This window comes from Trachinotus anak, unplaced genomic scaffold (genome assembly GCF_046630095.1).
Source record: "Trachinotus anak isolate AG129_WGS33_773 ecotype Australia unplaced genomic scaffold, CSIRO_AGI_Tana_v1 ptg000028l, whole genome shotgun sequence".
In the NCBI taxonomy this organism is placed as follows: domain Eukaryota; kingdom Metazoa; phylum Chordata; class Actinopteri; order Carangiformes; family Carangidae; genus Trachinotus; species Trachinotus anak.
Genome location: NW_027273879.1, coordinates 14,241,090 through 14,260,627, shown reverse-complemented (window position 1 = coordinate 14,260,627; position 19,538 = coordinate 14,241,090). Strand labels below are relative to the sequence as shown.

Below are 19,538 nucleotides of genomic sequence, written 5' to 3'. Positions count from 1 at the left end.
ATAATCTTGAAAAAAAATGTCATTATGAATAAAACATAAATAAAAGTTAATCAAAGTAACTATTTTGATTTATTTTTTTAAAGATTTTCCTCATTTGAGACAGCTCACTGTCAAGCTATCTCCACTACATCTGAGCAAACGTCATCTCCCAGTGAAAATTATAATATGTAGTTAAAAACTCCAGCAAAAAGATAGTAAGTTGACCATAAATTATGATTTTTATTTATTTGCCAAACTACTGTTGTTTGTTTTTTGTTTTTGTTTGTTTTCTTTGCTTATTTTGTTTTTGTTGTTGTTTTGTTTGTATTTTGGGATGTAGGGCAACAATTCCTGTGTGCAAGCACATTTTATTCTGACATGTGGACTGAAAATAAGTGGGTTTTCTATTATATTTTAATTGATTTAAATAGTTCATAATGCATATCTAACAGTTATTTTTAGGTAGGGTGCTATACTTAATTTTGCTAGCCTTGGTGCTGTTAATTTATTTTTTTATTTTTTTGGTTACCGAAAAAAGGAGCAGAGTGAGACATCGTCTTTTTAACCGCTATCTAACCTGCCTAACTTAAAAACCGGTGCTCGCGACAGACAGCCCGCACACAAACGACAGTTTTATCGTTATTTTAAACTTTCAGCTGCTGTAACACTGGCCCACAACAGCAATTACTGTGTTGTTTATTCAGCTCAGGTTTCAGTTACATTAATTGTCCAGGGGGGGTTATCGCTGTCCGTTAACATCTGTGGGTAACATCCACCAGGGCAACATTAGCCGGGCGGAAGGAAACGCGGATAACTAAAACTTAGCTAATCATTCATAGAACCCTCTCTGTAGTTTGTTATCTCCAACAACCTCTTTCTAAGCTGCACCGACATGGCTGCTAACCCTCCAGGACAAGGTAATTGTTTTGTTTTGGGCTAAATGATACTGGCATTGAAGTTCTTTGTCTTTGCTCGCTCCTGACTCCAGGGGCGGAACTACAAACACTGTGTCCCCTGAAGGCATCACCACCCCTGTGGTTCCCCTCTCAACACTGACCTATGACCTTAATGAAAGCTAAAATAAATCTATAGTATATGTAAAAACTGTGGGTAAAACTGCTGTTTAAGTCTATATAACTAACTGATTCTTATTTACTGTTCCATAGCTAGCTACATTACTACTACACTGAGTTTTTCGTTTTTATTTAACATTTTATTTAACGTTTGCCTTTACTCAAAATTTTGAAGCTTTTCTGTGGCCCATTTTTTAATTTCACTTTTCTACCTCATGTAATTTTTTTCCCATCCAGCCTTCCCGAACAAAACACGGGTGGCGATCCTGGCTGAGCTGGAGAAGGAGAGGAGGCGGCTGATGCAGAATCAGTCCATGAACACTCCTGGAGCCAGGTACAGACAGTATACAAGAGGATAACAGGAGTTTTATGTCAGTCAAAATCTTGTGGAAACTTTTGTATGAGGCGAAATCCACTACTCATATTGTGTGCTAAATAATCAATACTTAAATCCAAGCTTCAGATGATCAAAAGTGGGACTCCAGCAGCCAGCAGTGATTCATGCTTGAACAGAGGACCCTAGTCTACTGTCATTGTACAGGGTTTTCCAACAGTTAACTCAGCTGATATGAACAAACTTTGAGAGGTTAATATTGTAAATATCCCTTTGCCCTCTTGCCCTGTAGCATCTCGCTGTCCAGGCCGAGTCTGAAGGAGTTCAGGGACAACGCAGAACAGCAACACATCGCTGCTCAGCAGAAAGCCGCCCTGCAGGTGAGATACACAGGAATACAAATGCAGCTTCACAGCATCACCAGCACATCAACAAATTAATATTAAAAAAAAATGTCATGTTACTGTTATTAAATGAAGAATTAAGTTACCCGTTCTAATTCTAAGTATTTGTTGATGTTGATTATTATGTGGTGTTATTCAAATCATAACAGTACATAGTGTCGGTCATAAAAGAACCAGTCGTGTTTAGTCAGTGTTGGTGACTTTTCCTCTGATTAGCATGTCTTCAGGGTATTTGAGACTGATTTTGAGACATCGTTTTTTGTAAAACATAGTCACAAAGGCTCCTGTACTGAGTCATGTTTGACTACCAGCCCATTACCAGTTACCAGCATGAATAGAGGTCTGAAAATCACTATTTTTATAAGTGAGGTGTCATGGCAACATGAGGCATCTTACAGAGTAAAGCTCACTAATTAAAAGATTAATTAGATTAATCTTAACAAAAACCAGAATGTGAAAGAAAAGCTAAGCTACCAGTATTTAGCAAAAAAACAAAAAAAAAAAACAATGTTTCTGATACAGATGAAACAAAGAAGAGATAAAATGTTAATTAGTGAGCTTTAGAGGCGCTGGAAGTCAGATTTTGTTACTCTTTATTGTGTAACTCCTCATATAACGCAAACATTTGCTTAACTGTATCTTCTCTTGCAGCACGCACACACACACTCATCAGGCTTCTTCATCACTCAGGACTCCTCGTTTGGAAACCTCATCCTCCCCGTCCTTCCACGGCTGGAGCCCGAGTCATGACCTTTTACCCCTGATTTCCCTCCGTGCTGCCTGAGACAAAGCTCTGAAACAAAATATGTGCACATCGGATCCCTGTCTCTCCCGGTTCCCTCTTTTAAGTCTGTGATTAATGGACAGTTGTTATGTTGTAAACAATCTCAGGAGAAAGTGAATTCATCATTTTTACATTTTCCAGACTAAGAAGCTGGCCGCTGATTTTTAGGAAAGTTTTCATAACAGTCGGATTAGAGATTCCACATCACTATTAAACATCCTGTTAAGTCAACCAGGGCCAAAGACAAACTCAAGAAAAATACTGTAAATGTAATCCTGCTCTGTTGCCTATCACATGGCGTTCCATAAAATGTACATTTTGTCAGGTTTTTACATTTGTAATTGATTTGTATTAATATTTGGATAATAAATTTGTTACATTCCATTATATATGCGTTGAATTTCAGCTTTCATTTTTGCATATATAAAAAAGAGGGCAGAAGATTCTATCACTGTTCATTTTATGTTTTATGATCAGTTCTGGCTTGGCTTGACTGTTTTTATGATTTAAAATGAGCCCTATTCAGTGTAAATGTGACCAGACCTCTGTTGTGAGAGGACCCACAGGCTCCACTTGAACGCCTTAAAATTAGATTTTTTTTTTATGCCATGGTCTGTCAATGAGCAAAGGCACATTTTAACTTGTTAAACTACCTAACAATCTGTTTTTAGTGGTTTATTGTAAAACAGTGGTCAGCAGCACACAAAACAACACACAACAGAATAAATACAATACAATAAATACACTTTTTTTGAATCACTAAACCGTGAATACGAAGCACTCCCTCACTAATCAGACTAATTACTGCAACCAATGAATTCTAAACTGGTTTGAGTGACCATTACAGATTGCTTCATGATGATGCTGCGGTGAAAATGAACCACACTGAAGCTTTGTCATAATGAATTCTGAGCTGTCATGGCTGCAGTGTAAAACAATGGTTCTGGTGACAGTCCTACAGGACCACAGGCATATTCTTTATAGAGCCACAATTTTTTTACAGCTGTTTCACAACTACACAAGAAGAAATCCACTGGACAGGAGGGAGAAACTTTCAGTATTTCTACACCCACAGTAGTAGAAATATGGCCAGCATGTAATGCAGCCACATGATATGATAAAAAATATGAGATTATGAAAAAGTTGGTAGAAAAAAAAAAAAGCCAACAACCATACAGTGCCTGGAATAAGTTGAGCATCACAGACTAAGGTGCCACAGTATCTAACAGTGGAAGAGGAGAATTTTCTTTGACATGGTGTTTTATGTTTGTGTTGGATTTTCTTTTCATTTGTACAAGATTGTGCATTGCAGGCCTCAGATTCAGTCATAAGGAGTCAGTCTGCCCGATATCTGTAACTATTTGTCACTTTGACACGATTGGCAGCAGTTCTCCTTTTGCCTTCATCGTTTTGATCTTGGCCTTAATGGTATCATCCATCGCCTGTCGACAGCGGTGAGCATAATGTGCCAGCGTCTCCTCCTTCTCGTCCCACGGTGCCAGTGCATGAAACACCTCCGGAGCGGCCAGGCTGAGCTCGGCTATGGCAGCCGTGCGCGAGATCGTGTTGCGGTCCACTCCAACCCGGTCAAAGGCCACCTTCATGGAGACGCTACGGCGAAATTCCTGGAGGGCAGCCATGTAGCGCGCTATCACGCCCACCACGTTTTTCACTGGAGAGGAGAGATGCAGGGGAAAGTTCAGTGAGAGAAACACATCAGCATATCAGCGCAATATTTAGTAACAACAATGCATTTTACTCCATAAGTCCTGATGACCACAGTATGACACTAGTATCAGAGTTACAGTGTGGTAAGTTTTCTTTACTGTGTCATGTCCTTACTCCTGACTCTGGTGTTTTCTCCTTCCCGGCTCCTCTTGCTCCTCAGGGTCCTGTGGTGCTCCAGAGGGTGAAGCTCCATGTCCTCAAAAGAGTCAAACAGTGAGGGCGAATCAAACCCTCCCACATCATCTGAAGAGGTCATGTGCGAGCTTCCCGGGTCCGTCTGATTGGAGCGAGGCCACCTCTTCTCTAGAAATACAAATAGAAACAAAAAGTAATGCGTATAGCAGGGAAACTTTTTAGCTAATGGATTATAATGTGGAGTACATGGGAAAAAACTTTGTCAATTGAGCTTTAATTTTTATCTTGTTGTCATTTTGATTTTGGTACTCATGGACCTCCCCAGATTTGTGAGACACTAATTTTGCCTGAAAGATGCCACATGAAAACAAAAACAAAATGCTACCTGGCCGCAGTTTGTCCTGCAGGAAGTCACAGATGAGTTCGGCTTTCTTAGTGAGTTCATGCTGCAGCAGCTCTTTGTCCTGCTTCAGGCTGGAGATCATCTCTGACATCTGCAGGTTACGGCTGCGCTCGGCACAAAGTAACACTCGCAGCTTCTCCAGCTCGCTCTGGCTGCCCACAGCTTTACATACACAAATACAGCAGTAAGCATAGGGAAGCCAGACAGTTGGATACAAACACACACACACACACACACACACACACGGAGCAAAAATCAGTTTTCTGCATCATAATATCAACTTTGATTTAGGCACATTTGATGCAGGCCCTACATGATTTTCCAAGCTACGTCAAAACTGTACCTGCAGTCTTGTCTGTAGTCTCTGTGGCGGAGCTGCATCTCTCAGCCTGCTCTGCGGTCCCTCTTGTGCAGCTGCCTCCACTCAGCAGCTCTATCTCTGAGTCCACTGACCCCTCACAGGCCAGACTGTGTCCATGCTGGGGTCGAGGGCAGGGTGGGAGGGGCTTGTTGGGCAACACTTTGTGAGTGAACTGACTGTGTGTGTTTGCTGCCTGACAAACCTGTGAAAGATTGACAGCATCTGTCTCTGCTCGCCCTGTGCTAGCAACAGAGTCATAATCCTCTGCTGAGGTCACTTCCTGCTTGACCTTCTTCCCCGTCACCCCTCCTTCTGATGCGCAGTCCCTTTTTCTTGATGGGCGGGGCTCGTAGTCGCCATCCTCGTCTGTGGCTGACGAATCACATCCAGCGGTGTCAAACAGCCGGCTGCTGAACTCCTCCCCCTCTGACGCGGCTTCGCTGCAGGAGAGGTCACATGGTGCCCTCACTGCCACCTGAATGATAAGAGAGAGACAACAGATGCAGAAATTAAAGTTAGAGACTGAATCTCCATGTCCACCATGTACCCCACAGCCTGAACCCTCACAGGCTTTAACTAACATCACCCGAGAGCTTGGTGTAAATGAGTATGTAACTTCCATCGATTTTACTCATGAAGCTCAGTTTACGTAGCATCAGTTATACTGCTCAGTCTTTTCTAAATGTGTCCACGCCTCCATGTGTGGACTATTTACCATCTTTAGATGAACCACATTTCTCCAACTGAATGGACAATTTTTCAACTGAAATTTATTCTGAGACTAATTTCTTGTAGACAGTGCAGGAGAAGTTTGACAACCAGAAGAAACTGGAAGCAAAGACCAATCTCTGCCTCCTTCGAGATTTGCATGTCAAGAGTACATTTACCAGAATGGGTTTGCGAGGCCTCCTTAAAACGGGACCAAGAAAGGTGGCCTTTTTCCCTCGAATGCGGAGAGCACAACTAGTATCTTTTTCAGCTTTCAGTTTCAAAAAGTCTGGTATAAATTGGAGATTTGTGGCTGCAAAGAGAATGAGCAGGATGCAGCTATCTTACTGCAGGTCCTCTGTAAACCATGTTGTTTCGGTCAACTTGGCCACAATCGTGGAGGCTGCTTCTCTCAAACAATATGGCCTACAATGGTGTTGGATACAGCTTATGACAGCCCTTGGAATAACCATCTAATATGTTGGATTTAACTTTTTTAATGATTTTTAATGGTTATATTTACTGTCACTGGAATGGTAGGTTGACAGACAAATGGTTTTCAGGCTAAGCATCAAGGTCTCACAGGAACCCTGAGGCACCTGCTGATTTTACAGTGGGACAACCATAAGCTCTCACAAGGAGACCACAGGACCACAAGTCACTGAGAATCTGTTAAGTTGGACATTTGGATTGTCCACATTTACCTTATTAGGCAGACGTCCTCCAACAAACCTCTGTCCCTGGCTGGTATTTGGCTGGCCTTCCCAGCTGTTGCTATTGAGGGGCCAGTGGTAGGCATGTCCGGCGCCACAGCCCCAAATGGCAACGGGGGCCATGCTGCCATGGGGACTGGGTTCTGGTGTGAGCCGGTTGACATAGGAACCCCGGTTGAGGTGCTGCATGCTGGGGATGAGGTTGCAGATGGTGCCGTGGCTGTGAGCCCAGCGGACAAGTTTACACAGACTGTCAGAGGTGGTCTGAACCAGTTCAGACATGTTAGAAACCTTGAGCAGAGAGAGAGGATTAAACGTCTACAGCTGCTTGATGCTTACTGTATGCTCCGTGTCGAGAGGTACAACTGCTTATTTTTAGACTTCTTCCAATCAAGCTATACGGCCCAAAACATAAATAACCTTATCAAGGTTGTTTTGGTGGCTACTATGCTTGTTTACATCTGTTTCTTGCCCAGTCGACATAAGTTTAGATGATGTCATTTGTACAACAAATTCTCCAGTACACATCCATGATGGTGTCAAGATGATTCTGTTAGACTTGCTGGTTCCTCTAGCCCTCTGATGGTCTAATGTGTTTGGTAGAGCACATTATGAGCTGTGATATCTTCCATCTCTAGTACTTTAGTAAAGTTGGTTAGGCCCATCCAAAAATCCCCAGCAGACACTGTACCAGACAGTCAGTGTTTGACTTTATTTTCTAATTTATTTATTTTTTAAAAAAGCTCAATGTTGTCATGGAAAACAAAGGTTTCTAATTTTAACATTGTTGTCTGTTGTAATAGTTTTTTTTTTTTTTTATGTTTTTTGTTTTAGATGTTTTTAATTAAAAGTCAGTCACAGTCACTGATGTGATGAAATAAGGATGATACTTCTACTGCTGGTAATAATGATTCAACAAAGCCAAATTTAATCAGAATTATAGTTGGGGATTTCGGCCACTTCCTTTTGCTCACTGGGACTTAAAACCTCTACCTAAACGGTGTGTGCAGATCAAAATGCTGGGCAGTTCTCAATTCTTTGCATATTGAATACAAGTCAGGGATGGTTTGCATTTAGATTCGTCTATTTATTAATGTTTTAAAATGTTTCATGTTTATGGTTTTTGTTTGTTTGTTTGTTTATTAGTTTTAGACATTACTCTCCAGCAAAGGATGTGCAATTAGATTTTGCATTTTACTTCAATTGTATCCTCCAATCATATACTTCAAATGTATACAGATTTTAAGGGCACTTTTACTGCTGTCTCTTCAGTGTGGATGCATATTTAAATAAAAAGACATCTCAAATGTTTTAGTTAAAAAAAATATTCCCACAAAGGAACAAAGAAATGGAAATAGTAATAATAATGCTATTGCTGTTTACTGGCTGGGACTTTTGAAGTGCTAGATGAGGACCTGCTAAAGTTACTTTTGTAATTCCAGTCCAGCAATAGTTGCATGTTAGTCCTTCCATACTTCCATTCAGTGTTGACTACAATGAATCCTTCAATTCAATTTAGAATAGTTAGTGTAGATGAACGTGAATGTAAGTGTTGTTTATAAAGGCGAGAAAAATTAAACTAAAAAAAAACACACAAAAAAAACAATGATTAACATCATAATAATACACATTTAGCTATCAATGGTTAGCCTATATAATAAACCTGTGTACATCTATATGAAATATGTACATGTATACAGAGAACCAAATGAAATGTCGTTAAAATTCAGATTTCAAACATTACGTCTGTATTATGTTTGAAAAAAATTGCTAAATCCTAAAAAAAAAATCTCTCTCTCTATCACGCATGTGCAAGCACCAGTGAACTGTACATGCTGTATCTCTCTCTGCGAACTACAATCACCCCATCATCGAGCACAAATCATCACCGTCCATCTTCAGACACGTCTCTCATCTCCACAGGCAAACCCCGAGTCATCAGGCACTAGAACAAAGCCCCCACAGCCCATCAGCATGTCTCACAGTTACCTTGTTTTAATGAAAGAAATTAAAACCTTTCAGCTGAGAAGTCAGGGCAGGTTTCACATCATCACATCGTCCTCCTTTATCCTTCATGAGTCTTCAAACTGAATTGATTAATCTGGTTATGACACGCATGGTGTTTGATAAAATATCATGAATATGATATCATATGTCCAGCAGCTTTTTAATTATAACATTCTTTGTCTGGAAGGTTTAACATCCCCACAATCCAGGTGAGGGTCGCTTTACTGCCATCAGCTGGTCAGGAGGAGGAACTGTTGTCTCCTCTCCCTGTGATGTACACTGACCTCCAGTGGGTGTGCTGGAGAAACGCAATAAATGTATTATTATATTATATTATATTATATTATATTATATTATATTATATTATACACTGTGTGCAGCCTCTCCTCAAGTTATATTTAAAGTTTAATTACAATACGTTGTGTAATATGTGAGTTGGATTTGCACTTGGGTAATGTAGCCCGTTCAGTATTATGTTAAAGTCATTTGTTTAATAATAATCAAATGATAGAGTTTTATGGAAAGAATTGAGGACATTTATTTCTAAGACCATATGTTTATTAAAGCTGCATGCATGCAATTAAAGATCTCCTTCATTTGATTTTAAGACATAGATAAATACTTTGAATAATAATTTTGGTACTGGCACATATCATTCTGCACAGAGAAGCTTGAACAAAAGTAACAAAAAGCAAAGATATTTTTGAATGATGGGGGTCTGTATAACAAACACTACTCTTATTTCATATTAAAAAAATAACCCTTAAACAACATCCATACATAAATGTAATATATGACATGTATGTACCTATATCAAGAGTGATGTATGCTGCCTATATTATTATCACACATCCTCTGGATACATGAAGATAGTAACATTTTTATATGTATAATAATAATAATAATATATTTTGACAGGCTTTGGGATGGATATATATTTACATAACATGTCAGCAACATAGGCCTACTGGCAGAAACATACATATTTGTATGGTCTATTGACATTTAGGTCAATATATGAAGTTGTTCCAGTTTTCATACAGTACATAACTTTTACATTTGTTCTTTTATATTATACACTCATATATGGAAATTCAGTACATGTACACATTTAACATTTGCGTATGGTTAGAATTATATATGTTCAAATTACTAATAGGCCACATATAGTATTCAGTGACTGTCTACCCAGTCGATGACCGTGTGTAACAGGACGATGCGTCAACAGGATAAAGTTCAAGTCTGACCGAGGATGGGGCTTCAAAACGGGGTTTATGTGAGAATTTTCCATGCATGAATTCGGTGATTTGACTGAACTGGCTCCTGGCTCCACCCTCCATTAGTCAGCCAGTCTACTACGTGTTAGGACTGGTGCCTTCAACTCTCAAGCATCTCGGGGAGAGGAGGAAAAAGTGGAACTTTAGCCCGGCTCTTATCCGGAGCCATAAAGCGCACAGCCGTCGCAGGTTCGTCAACTTGAAACTCAGGGTTCATCTGCATTTTCCGACTTGGATTAAGTTCCGTATGGAAACAAATGATATTTGAACCCACAGAGAGAGAGAGAGAGAGAGAGAGAGAGAGAGAGAGAGAGAGGAGGTGGGTGTCGCATACAAGGCTGGGTGTTCTGCTCTTGTTCTTTTATACACGGATCTCGGACATAGGCCTGTTTTTGACTGAAGTGGAAAAAATAGCCCGTTTTTTTTTTTTTTTTTTTTTTTTTTTTTTTTGTTTGTTTGTTTGCTGCCGCTGCGTGATCTAAATCTCATTCAAGTTCCACAGAGATCTTAAAGGTTTAATCCGGGAAGAAAAAAAAAAAAAAAAAAAGCAAGTTCCTGAGGGAACTTTGCAGTGAAAAACAGGACACACAGACAGAAAAAGACACAAGTAATATTAGTGATATTTAAGTTATGGCGTTGAAGGCCAGAGTGTTGTACGACTTCCACTCTGAAAACCCAGGGGAGATCTCCATAACAGAGAATGAGCTGGTGACTTTATTCAGCGAGGAGGAGCTGGACGGCTGGCTGGAGGGGGAGAACAGCAAGGGGGAGGTTGGCCTCTTCCCTGCCTCCTATGTGGAGATCATCAGGGACCACATCACCTCCAACACTAACAACAATGGCTTCTCCTCGCCCAAGAGCAAAGCCATGCCACCTAGCCAGACCTCCTTCACATCCTCTGACTCCCATTCTCAGAGAGGACTTGGGGCCAGCAGTAGTGGTAGTGGTGGAGGCAGCTTCCACACCAGCCAGGGCAGCGATGACGACTGGGACGACGACTGGGATGACAGCTCTCCAGCTACCGATGCACCTCAGACTCTTGGTAGCACCCCCCCCTTGTACCCGGTGACCACTTCCTTGCCTGCACGGCGTGGGAGTGCCCCGCAGCACCAGCAGCATGCCAAGAGCTCGGCCACGGTTGGGAGGAACCTCAACAGGTTCTCCACCTTTGTCAAGTCTGGAGGGGAGGCCTTCCTGCTCGGGGAGGCCTCTGGTTTTGTGAAGGACGGGGACAGGATCTGTGTGGTGATGGGGAAGCACGGTCCTGAGTGGCAGGAGGATCCATACCCGTTCACGTGCACCATCGACGACCCCACCAAGCAGACCAAGTTCAAAGGCATGAAGAGCTACATGTCCTATGGCCTGACCCCAACGCACACAAATGTACAAGTCAACCGCAGGTACAGGCTCTACTCTTCCTCCTCCTCCTCCTCTTCCCTCTCTAGGGGCTTATTTCCTTATGGGATCCTCCAGCCCCCATACTCTTTAAGTGAATGTTTGTGTGGTTCTTCCTGTGGCCACAGTTCTTCCCACAGAATAGTAAAAACAGAGTTGACTGGCCTTTGGCCCACTGGAGTTCTCAGAAATCTCCCCTTTCCGCTCTAAGATTTCCTCTGCACCTTTCACATTGTTTCCCTGTCATTTCAAACCAACATTTGCTCAATTACATTTCAGTTTCCACTCGGCCCCACTGGGAAAAAAGTTCTGCATTTGTCTTTCCTCATTAATTTTTCTGCCATGTACCTCACCTCCTAAACTCCCTAAAGCCTTCTTACCCAACCCTCTCATCCCTTCCTCGTCCCCTCACTTGTCCCTTCTCCCTCCATCCTTCCAGGTATAAACACTTCGACTGGCTGTACGCTCGGCTGGTGGAGCGTTTCCCCGTCATCTCAGTGCCCCACCTGCCAGAGAAGCAGGCCACTGGGCGCTTTGAGGAGGACTTCATCTCCAAGAGGAGGAAGGGTCTGATCTGGTGGATGAACCACATGACCAGCCACCCCGTGTTGGCACGTTGTGATGTTTTCCAGCATTTTCTAACGTGCGGGGCAGATGAGAAAGCATGGAAACAGGGCAAGAGGAAGGCAGAGAAGGACGAGCTGGTCGGCGCCAATTTCTTCCTCACAATCAGGTAGGAGCGTGGGTTGTGTACAGCAGAGGGTGTGGGTTCAAATCCTCGTTTAGACTCTTTGTTTTAATTACAAACTTATAAAAAGCTGTGAGTGCACACTGGAAAGTATTTGCCGTGTTGCATGTTTGACTAATCTCAATATCACAGATGTTTCACAGCCTATAATATAACAAGTAACTGTTGAAGAGTTGAATTTCAAAAATGTTTAACTGATTTAAAACACCAGGTTTGATGTCATCTACCCCATTACCAGCAGAAAATAGAGCAGAATACAGTGCTGCTACAGCATGGGTTGGGTCACTGTCCAGGCCCCTCTTTAATCTTATCATGGCTGTATCATCACTATTACATGTTTGCACCACATTTACAACCCAGCACTGAGAGTATTTCCGGCTCAATCGCTGGAGATCAAAAAAGGCATGCTGGGAAATGTAAGCAATCACCAGCTGAAGTAAAAGCATAAAGATGTGGCGGGTTGAGTAAAAGACTGTTCATGAAAACAATAAATTACAGCCAGTAATACAATGTGCCAAACACTGCAAATTAATTATGTATAAGGTTATAAGTAACAAGAAGACTTAGCATAGTAATGCGTTCTTTTTTAATGTTGTTAAGTGTTGGATTACATCTTAGTTTTGCGTTAGGTGTTCCTGTTATTTGTCCACCCACTTTATAATGCTATAAAATTCACCACTGAGGATATTTGCCCTTTTTGCGAGACACTTATCAGATTTCCTTGTTTCAGTGTGCTGTGACTAAAGGCTATCATCACTGGGAGTGTCTGATAGTGAAAGAGAGATAATGAGAGCAATACAATAGACTTTCAAAATGAAGCCACAAGATCTAAACTCACTGTCTATTCCCCTACATTTCTCTGTCAGCACGCCTGCTGTCCCTCTGGACCTCCAGGAAGTCGAGAGCAAAATCGAAGGCTTCAAGACCTTCACCAAGAGGATGGACGAGAACATTGTTGTCGTGAACACCACAATCAACGAGTTCGCCCGCAAACAGATATCAGGGTTCAAGAAGGAGTACCAGAAAGTGGGACAGTCCTTCAAACTCCTGGCGCAGTCATTCGAGCTGGACCAGCAGGCCTACTCAGCTGGCCTGAACAAGGCCATTACCTACACTGGCGAGGCCTATGAGGCGATAGGAGAATATTTTGCTGAGCAGCCACGCCAGGACCTGGATCCCATTTCTGACCTGCTCGACCTCTACAGAGGACACCTGGCCAATTTTCCCGACATCATTCATGTACAGAAAGGTGGGAAAGTGTGTGTGTGTGTGTGTGTGTGTGTGTGTGTGTGTTTGCGTGGCATCCAAATTCATAACCACATAGTTATACAGCATACATGTAAAGGAATTTTCCTTAGTGACAGTGAGCACATTTACACGTTAAAACCTGGGGAATAAAAGAAACTGTGCATTGTTGTGTGCGAGCAACGACAGAAGTATACAAAAGGAATAACATACAGTCAAAAAAATGCAGTAAACCTCCAACATGCTTGTGAGAAATTAATCAGATGCAGGACCTAGTATACTCCTCTAGCTTCAAGTGGAGCTGGTAGGACTGAGTGGTCAGGACTCTTGCTCATGGATGCCTCTGTAGGGTGGAGGGTTGCAGACATGAAGGGTTTCAAGTCCAGGCCTCTTGCTTTTGCTTCCCATGCTGCAGACAGTAAAAATCTGTGAAACAAGAGCCTCACGGATTTATTTATTTAACTTGCTCTAAAAAAAATAGTTAACGATGCTTCTAAAAGCTATCCAGCCCGCAGCCTCCCTATCTATTAATCATGTCAATATAAAGGGGGAGAATACACAAAGACCCAGATTCTGACTGTTTCCTAACCAAGGGCAACATCTGTTTTCAGTTACTGAATCGCAGTGTCAATCTGGGTCGAAAACTGAAACCCATGGCCGGTCCATTGTAACGCTCTGGGTACTGTGAGAGCTCGAACTCGCTCATTTGAAAACACACAGAAACACACACTCTCACAGTCATGTACAAAGGACTTGCAGAGGAGTTAGCTTGTTAGTTCCCTGCAGGTTGGGAGGAGGGAGTTGCTCCTGGCACGCAAAGTCCTGAGTTTGCCAAACCTAGAGGCACTGTTTCTATAGTTCGCTGAGCTCTGTTCTCTAGATACAATCACAGCTCTGAACTATGGAAACACTGCCTGAATCCCAATGGTCTCTGGGAATGACATGACTTCACCCACTTTCTGATTGACAAATAACACATTGTTTTTTGTCCCCCAAAGAGCACAAACCTCTGACAACACAAACATCTCCCTCACTTCTGGTACCATTTTAGACACTGTTCCTACGATTTAAATTTGGAGTAAACAGCCTAAGTTTAAAGTGATTTCTGAACTTGTGTAATATGGGAAATCAATATCAATATGTGTCTCTGTGGAACATGATCTCTTATAATGGATAGGATTTGTATTGTTACTGTAAGTAATTGAAACATGATGAAAACTTGGCTCAAAACTTCACCAAACCAACTTATCACTTAATCGTGAAAACTGACCCCAAACATAACCAAATGTCATATGATATGCATCATTTCTGCTTTTACCCCACATCACACAAAGCATTGTCATCATTCTTGGGTATAGCATGGTTTTCAACTCAGGAAACCTTAACTACTTGCGATACATGATGAAGGGAACAGCAGTCTTTCTTTCTTCTTTCTTTTTTCACAGATTGTATCCCAACTAAAAAAAAATTAAAAATTCTTGGATCCACACTAATTATCTGTTAGCCCAACTCTCTGCCAATTCCACTGAAATTTGTCAAAAAAGTAGAAATCCTCCCACTTAAACAAAAAGACCAAAAACAAATTGTAATTTAGATGACTGAATGGTTGCAAATGCATTGATAACCAAGTTTAAAAATGATACAAAGAGAATCGTTGCCTCAGATGAAATCCAGGCTGAGAGATGAAAGCGCAGACTGTGAGTAATCCTCAAAACTGCTGTCATTGGAGAGTCTGCTGAGTAATGCCCATGAACACATCCCCACAATGCAAACTCTGCACTGCTGTCATAGTTGTAAAATAGCTGTCTTTAACACAACAGTTAGTCACAGTTTCCATAACAGTTAATTTGGTGAAGGGCCCTCATTAAGACGGGGCTGAGCTTCTTTCTAACTGAATAAACGACTGGATTACACTCTTTCGACTCTTAAGCACATCAGATGAAACTAAACAGAGACATTAACCTTCGCTCTTCTCTCAGCAGCTCTACATTCCATCTGTCTCACATGGGACCGAAGAATGTATCCAGTCACAACCAAATTGCAAAGGCATGGCAACATATCAGCGCGTAAAAGCTAGAATAAAAGCTGCAGCTGCTCCTCAGGCGGACAGCTTTGTTGACCTAAATGTCACTGTACAGTATCATCCGTCTTTGCTAGTTCTGTCTGTGAGGTCCAAAACCTACATCTGATTTGAATGAGCGGAGATTCCTGGGCCTCATGTCCTATGTTGCCCTGGGACTGCAGGAATGCAAAATGGAGCGGTCTCAGGATTAGTTTCCCCTCCTCCTCTTTTCTTCTCCCTCTTTTCCTCCTTCCTCCTGGTGGTTGAAGAGAAGAATGAAGAAGAGGGGAGGGGTGAGTGTGCGAATGCGTGTGTGAAGGAGGGGGGTTTAGATAGCTGCAGAGCTGTACAAGTTTCCCACCAGGCAACAGTACAGGAGGTCAGATTACAGCTCCATAATCATCTTGGCAGCAAGGAGAGCAAAGTCCAAGTTGATTTTCAGTTCACTAATTTGCTTGTGCATTTTCCGTGTGTGTGTGTAAGACGGAGAGAGAGATCTCGAGGAGAGGAGATCGATGAGGTGAGGAAGAGGAGTTGTACCGGGCCACTGGCTAGCTCATCATTTCCTCCACATGCTGCCATGAGGAACTCAGTGTGACGCTGTCACACTGAGTTCCTCTTGATCTGTTTTTCATGGGTCATGACTGTTTTAACTGTACATCTTCCCCCAGAAAGTTTAGTCACATTAACTTGATGTTCTGAGTCACAAGTGGGCGTTGGGAAACTTCAGGCAAATCTGGAAAAAATATGCACGAACCAGCTCATTTATGTCGTCTGAAAAAATGTCAAGATCAGACTTGAGGTCAGCTTGGAGAATTTTGAGGTTAAAACCTGCCTCTTCTTGCATCTTTTTTACTCAGTTTTACTAGCTTGTTATTAGGGTTAAAGCTTTAAAAAAAACAACAACTCTTTGCCCTTTTCATTTCCTCTTTCCTTTGAATTTCTTTCACAATACCTGATGTCGCTTGTGGGCTAGCGGCTGAATGCTCTCTCATTCAGCATTGCTCTCAACTGTATTTCAGAAAAAGTAAAAGTGTTCTTACACTTTACCCTTGATATTAAGTGATAACCCCTTCATGATGTAAATAAAATTAAACAACAATTTATTTGTTAGCTTTCAAAAAGCCGTAGCTCCCTGCTAGCCCAGCAATCTGATTATTATACATCATAGGCCTTTTTCACAGATGATATTACATTGCAGTAGGAAAAGGACACTGTGACAGTCAAGCTGAAAAAAGAAAGTCCCTTCAAGAAATAGTTTGACACACAGGCTTATTCACTTTCTTGTCGAGAGTTAGATGAGCAGATTGATGCTGCTCATGTCTGTAATGAAGCCACAGCTAGTGGACGATTAGCTTAGCTACCAGGACTTCTAAAGCTTACTGTTTAAAAAGTAACACATTGTACTGTGCATTTAAAACCTAAATGTGAAAACAAGTTGAGGTTTTGTTGTGCTAAGCTAAGCTAACTGTCTCCTGGCTTTAGCTTCATGTTTAGCATACAGACACGAGAGTCATATTTTCTCATTTAACTCAATAAGAAATGAGTTCGCTTATGTTCCAGTGTCCTTTTAAGACTGCTAAAAACAGAACTATTACGTTAACAACAATATTAAATCACTTTGAATTTTGCCATTCCTGTCAGACAAACACAGAGAACTATGTGATACTGCAATGTTGGGTTTCAAGGCTGCATTTGTAGTATTTTCCTTATCTTAAATGTCAAAGTGATTTTGAAGTAGGCTTTTTACTGAAAAGAAATCATGAGGTCTAATTTCATTTGCCACACTGCTGCACTTTGTCAGTCTTCTCCTTCTCTTAACCTTCCCCCATCCTCTTCCAGGTGCACTGACCAAGGTGAAAGACTGTCCAAAGCAGGAAGGCGAGCTCCACGACCGCTGTAACATTATTTCCTGTGCCACGCTCGCGGAGATCCAACACTTCCACCGCACACGCGTACGAGATTTCCGCTCGCAGATGCAGCATCACCTCCGCCAGCAGATTGGCTTCTTCCAGAAGATCACGGCCAAGCTGGAGGACGCACTTCAAAGATATGACGATGGCCAGTAGGAAGAGAGGGAGCAGTTGGACTACAAAGGCCCTTAGGAAGTGGGGAGAGGCCTGAAGAGGGAAACAGACAGGGCTGATTGACGGATTCATCCTCTACTAATGGAGAACATCTTACTGACCTGTAAGAGAGAAAACCATTGAGACTGGTGTTGTCATGGATTCTGGGCATGGTATGAGTGTTGGAAGAAATATACCACTTTGTAGATAAATATAGGCCAGTGGACTGTGGGATGACAACTTCGTGTATTATCTGGACAGCTCTGATGAATGTACCAGTAACAGGATTTTACTGGCGCTCCAGGCATGTCTTGCAACTCAGCAGGACTGTGCAGATATTAAAAACAGCTGCTCTCAATATGACAGAGCTGCATCTCATTTCCTGGTTTGAGGGCCATGTGATCTCTCCGTGCCTCCACTGCCTCACCACTTCATGGAAACCCTCCATCTGGGAACATGGTAACCCAACACAATATACATATACATGAAACTCCCTTAAATCTTAAACTGGATCTTTTCATGACTGAAGACTGGACTCAATAAATTTAATCTGTTATCTCTAAATATCAGTGTTTTTACTTGAATTACCTGTTCAGTATTGTTTTGATGGGACGTGACAAATTTTGATTGTTTATGAATATGGAAAGAGGCAAAGTGGGCATATTCTACTCTGTTAATTCTGTTTAGTTGTTAGATTTTTATTACAGCTTGAAATTTGAACTCCTTCTGATGTCTAACATCTTTTACACAACTCAGATGCTGTCACATCTTTACTACATTACAACCCCGGTGTTCTGCATTTTACTGTGTGCCTAAAACACCTAAAACAATAGCGGATTGAGTACAGCCTGGTTATTTTTTTTCTGATTGACTCTGCTTGTTTTGAGAAGCAGCTCCTCCCTTCTTTTTCTTTGGAATGTTGTACCGAAATCATCTATCCTGCTCTGCTTTCCCTCAGAGTTCAGAGGTCAGGCTCAGGGCACAGATACTTAAACGCTTCCCGGCATGGACGCTTTGAACCCACGTCTTCCAGTTTAAAGCCACTGTGTGTTGACTTTTATGTGATTATAGCACAATTCAAATCCTTCCGAGGACATAGTTCATTTGTAACAAATGTTGGACAATCATGGTGAAAAATGAGGGCAGTCAGTATTTAGCTTTTAGCACATTTATGTCGGTGTTGCTTAGGGGGATCGGCACAGTTAGTGCTCTGGTCTACCACAGTCTTTTTTTGATATTCCCACTTGGGGGCGCCAGGAAATTTTATGTCTACATATAGTGGCTTTAAGTTGGGTTAGGGTTGCTATTTCAAAACTTTCAATTCTTTTAAACCAGTCAGTAGCCAAATAAAGCTCACAGAACTGTTTGTTGTGAGTCCCCAGTTGATTACAGTATTTTTGGTGTTAAAGGATACCACTCTTCTCTGTAGTTCGCAAAATTTCTACAGCCGGAAACCTTTTCAATAAAAGCCAGATGGAAGTTTATGATCTGGTAAATTTAACCAATATGCTCACAAAAGAAGTAGTAAAATAACTGAGCATCGATAACTGAGATATTCAAATGGATGCATTACAATGGTTCACACTGTAAACATTACAGTGGTGTCAGTTTTCCACTCACATAGTATGTCTGAGAAAATGTTCCAGTCTCAGGTGTGACTTGACATTCCTCTCCTAGGAGTTTACTTCAAATGTTTATAATAGTGTGAACCATCAGCCATCTTTTTCTTTCCCATCATAATTTACTTTGATGAAAATGTTTCTTAACACTTTTAATGTAACACAGTGGGACGGCCTTTCAGTAAATACATGTGTTTCAATCATTTATTTCCACACAGGCTTGTTGTTGACTGTTTTCCTGAAATATAACTTATAGTTCCACTTCAACTGTGTCTTTAATTTAGTCTTTTGATGAATAGTAATATTTTGCTTATATTCCAGGATATTCTTTATTTTTTGCTGTCACATGTAAATGCCATAAACATTGTTAACCACAGTCAGAGAGAAGCCCCTGTTCTGATCAGGAAACATCCTGATCTGCCACTTTTACTGCACCACAAACTACTGCTAACATTTCAAACTTCTGATTTTAATGTTAATTAATTTGTGTAAGAATA

At 41.4% G+C, this 19,538-nt stretch overlaps 3 protein-coding genes across 5 annotated transcripts; 2 read left to right on the top strand and 1 right to left on the bottom strand.

The window, feature by feature from the left end:
• Window positions 1-562: 562 nt before the first annotated feature.
• On the top strand, window positions 563-2,961 carry LOC139611744 (SOSS complex subunit C-like). Its single transcript, XM_071466631.1, has 4 exons — window positions 563-896; window positions 1,290-1,386; window positions 1,679-1,766; window positions 2,442-2,961. The coding sequence occupies exons 1-4, from the start codon at window positions 872-874 to the stop codon at window positions 2,538-2,540; spliced, it is 309 nt and encodes a 102-aa protein (XP_071322732.1). The 5' UTR covers window positions 563-871; the 3' UTR covers window positions 2,541-2,961.
• Window positions 2,962-3,234: 273 nt separating this feature from the next.
• On the bottom strand, window positions 3,235-8,811 carry LOC139611742 (uncharacterized). Of its 3 annotated transcripts, none has more exons than XM_071466627.1 (6): window positions 8,612-8,811; window positions 6,614-6,913; window positions 5,184-5,676; window positions 4,823-5,002; window positions 4,417-4,605; window positions 3,235-4,246 (listed from the first exon to the last, which is right to left on the bottom strand). In XM_071466627.1, the coding sequence occupies exons 2-6, from the start codon at window positions 6,902-6,904 to the stop codon at window positions 3,939-3,941; spliced, it is 1,461 nt and encodes a 486-aa protein (XP_071322728.1). In that variant the 5' UTR covers window positions 6,905-6,913; window positions 8,612-8,811; the 3' UTR covers window positions 3,235-3,938. The 3 variants fall into 3 exon arrangements, with proteins under 3 accessions (XP_071322728.1, XP_071322730.1, XP_071322731.1); XM_071466629.1 differs by having other exon boundaries at window positions 3,798-4,246; window positions 8,638-8,746; XM_071466630.1 differs by having other exon boundaries at window positions 3,798-4,246; window positions 6,614-6,842; window positions 8,612-8,739.
• A 1,181-nt stretch (window positions 8,812-9,992) lies between these two features.
• On the top strand, window positions 9,993-19,308 carry LOC139611477 (sorting nexin-18-like). Its single transcript, XM_071466199.1, has 4 exons — window positions 9,993-11,306; window positions 11,741-12,034; window positions 12,916-13,298; window positions 17,199-19,308. The coding sequence occupies exons 1-4, from the start codon at window positions 10,537-10,539 to the stop codon at window positions 17,423-17,425; spliced, it is 1,674 nt and encodes a 557-aa protein (XP_071322300.1). The 5' UTR covers window positions 9,993-10,536; the 3' UTR covers window positions 17,426-19,308.
• Window positions 19,309-19,538: the final 230 nt, after the last annotated feature.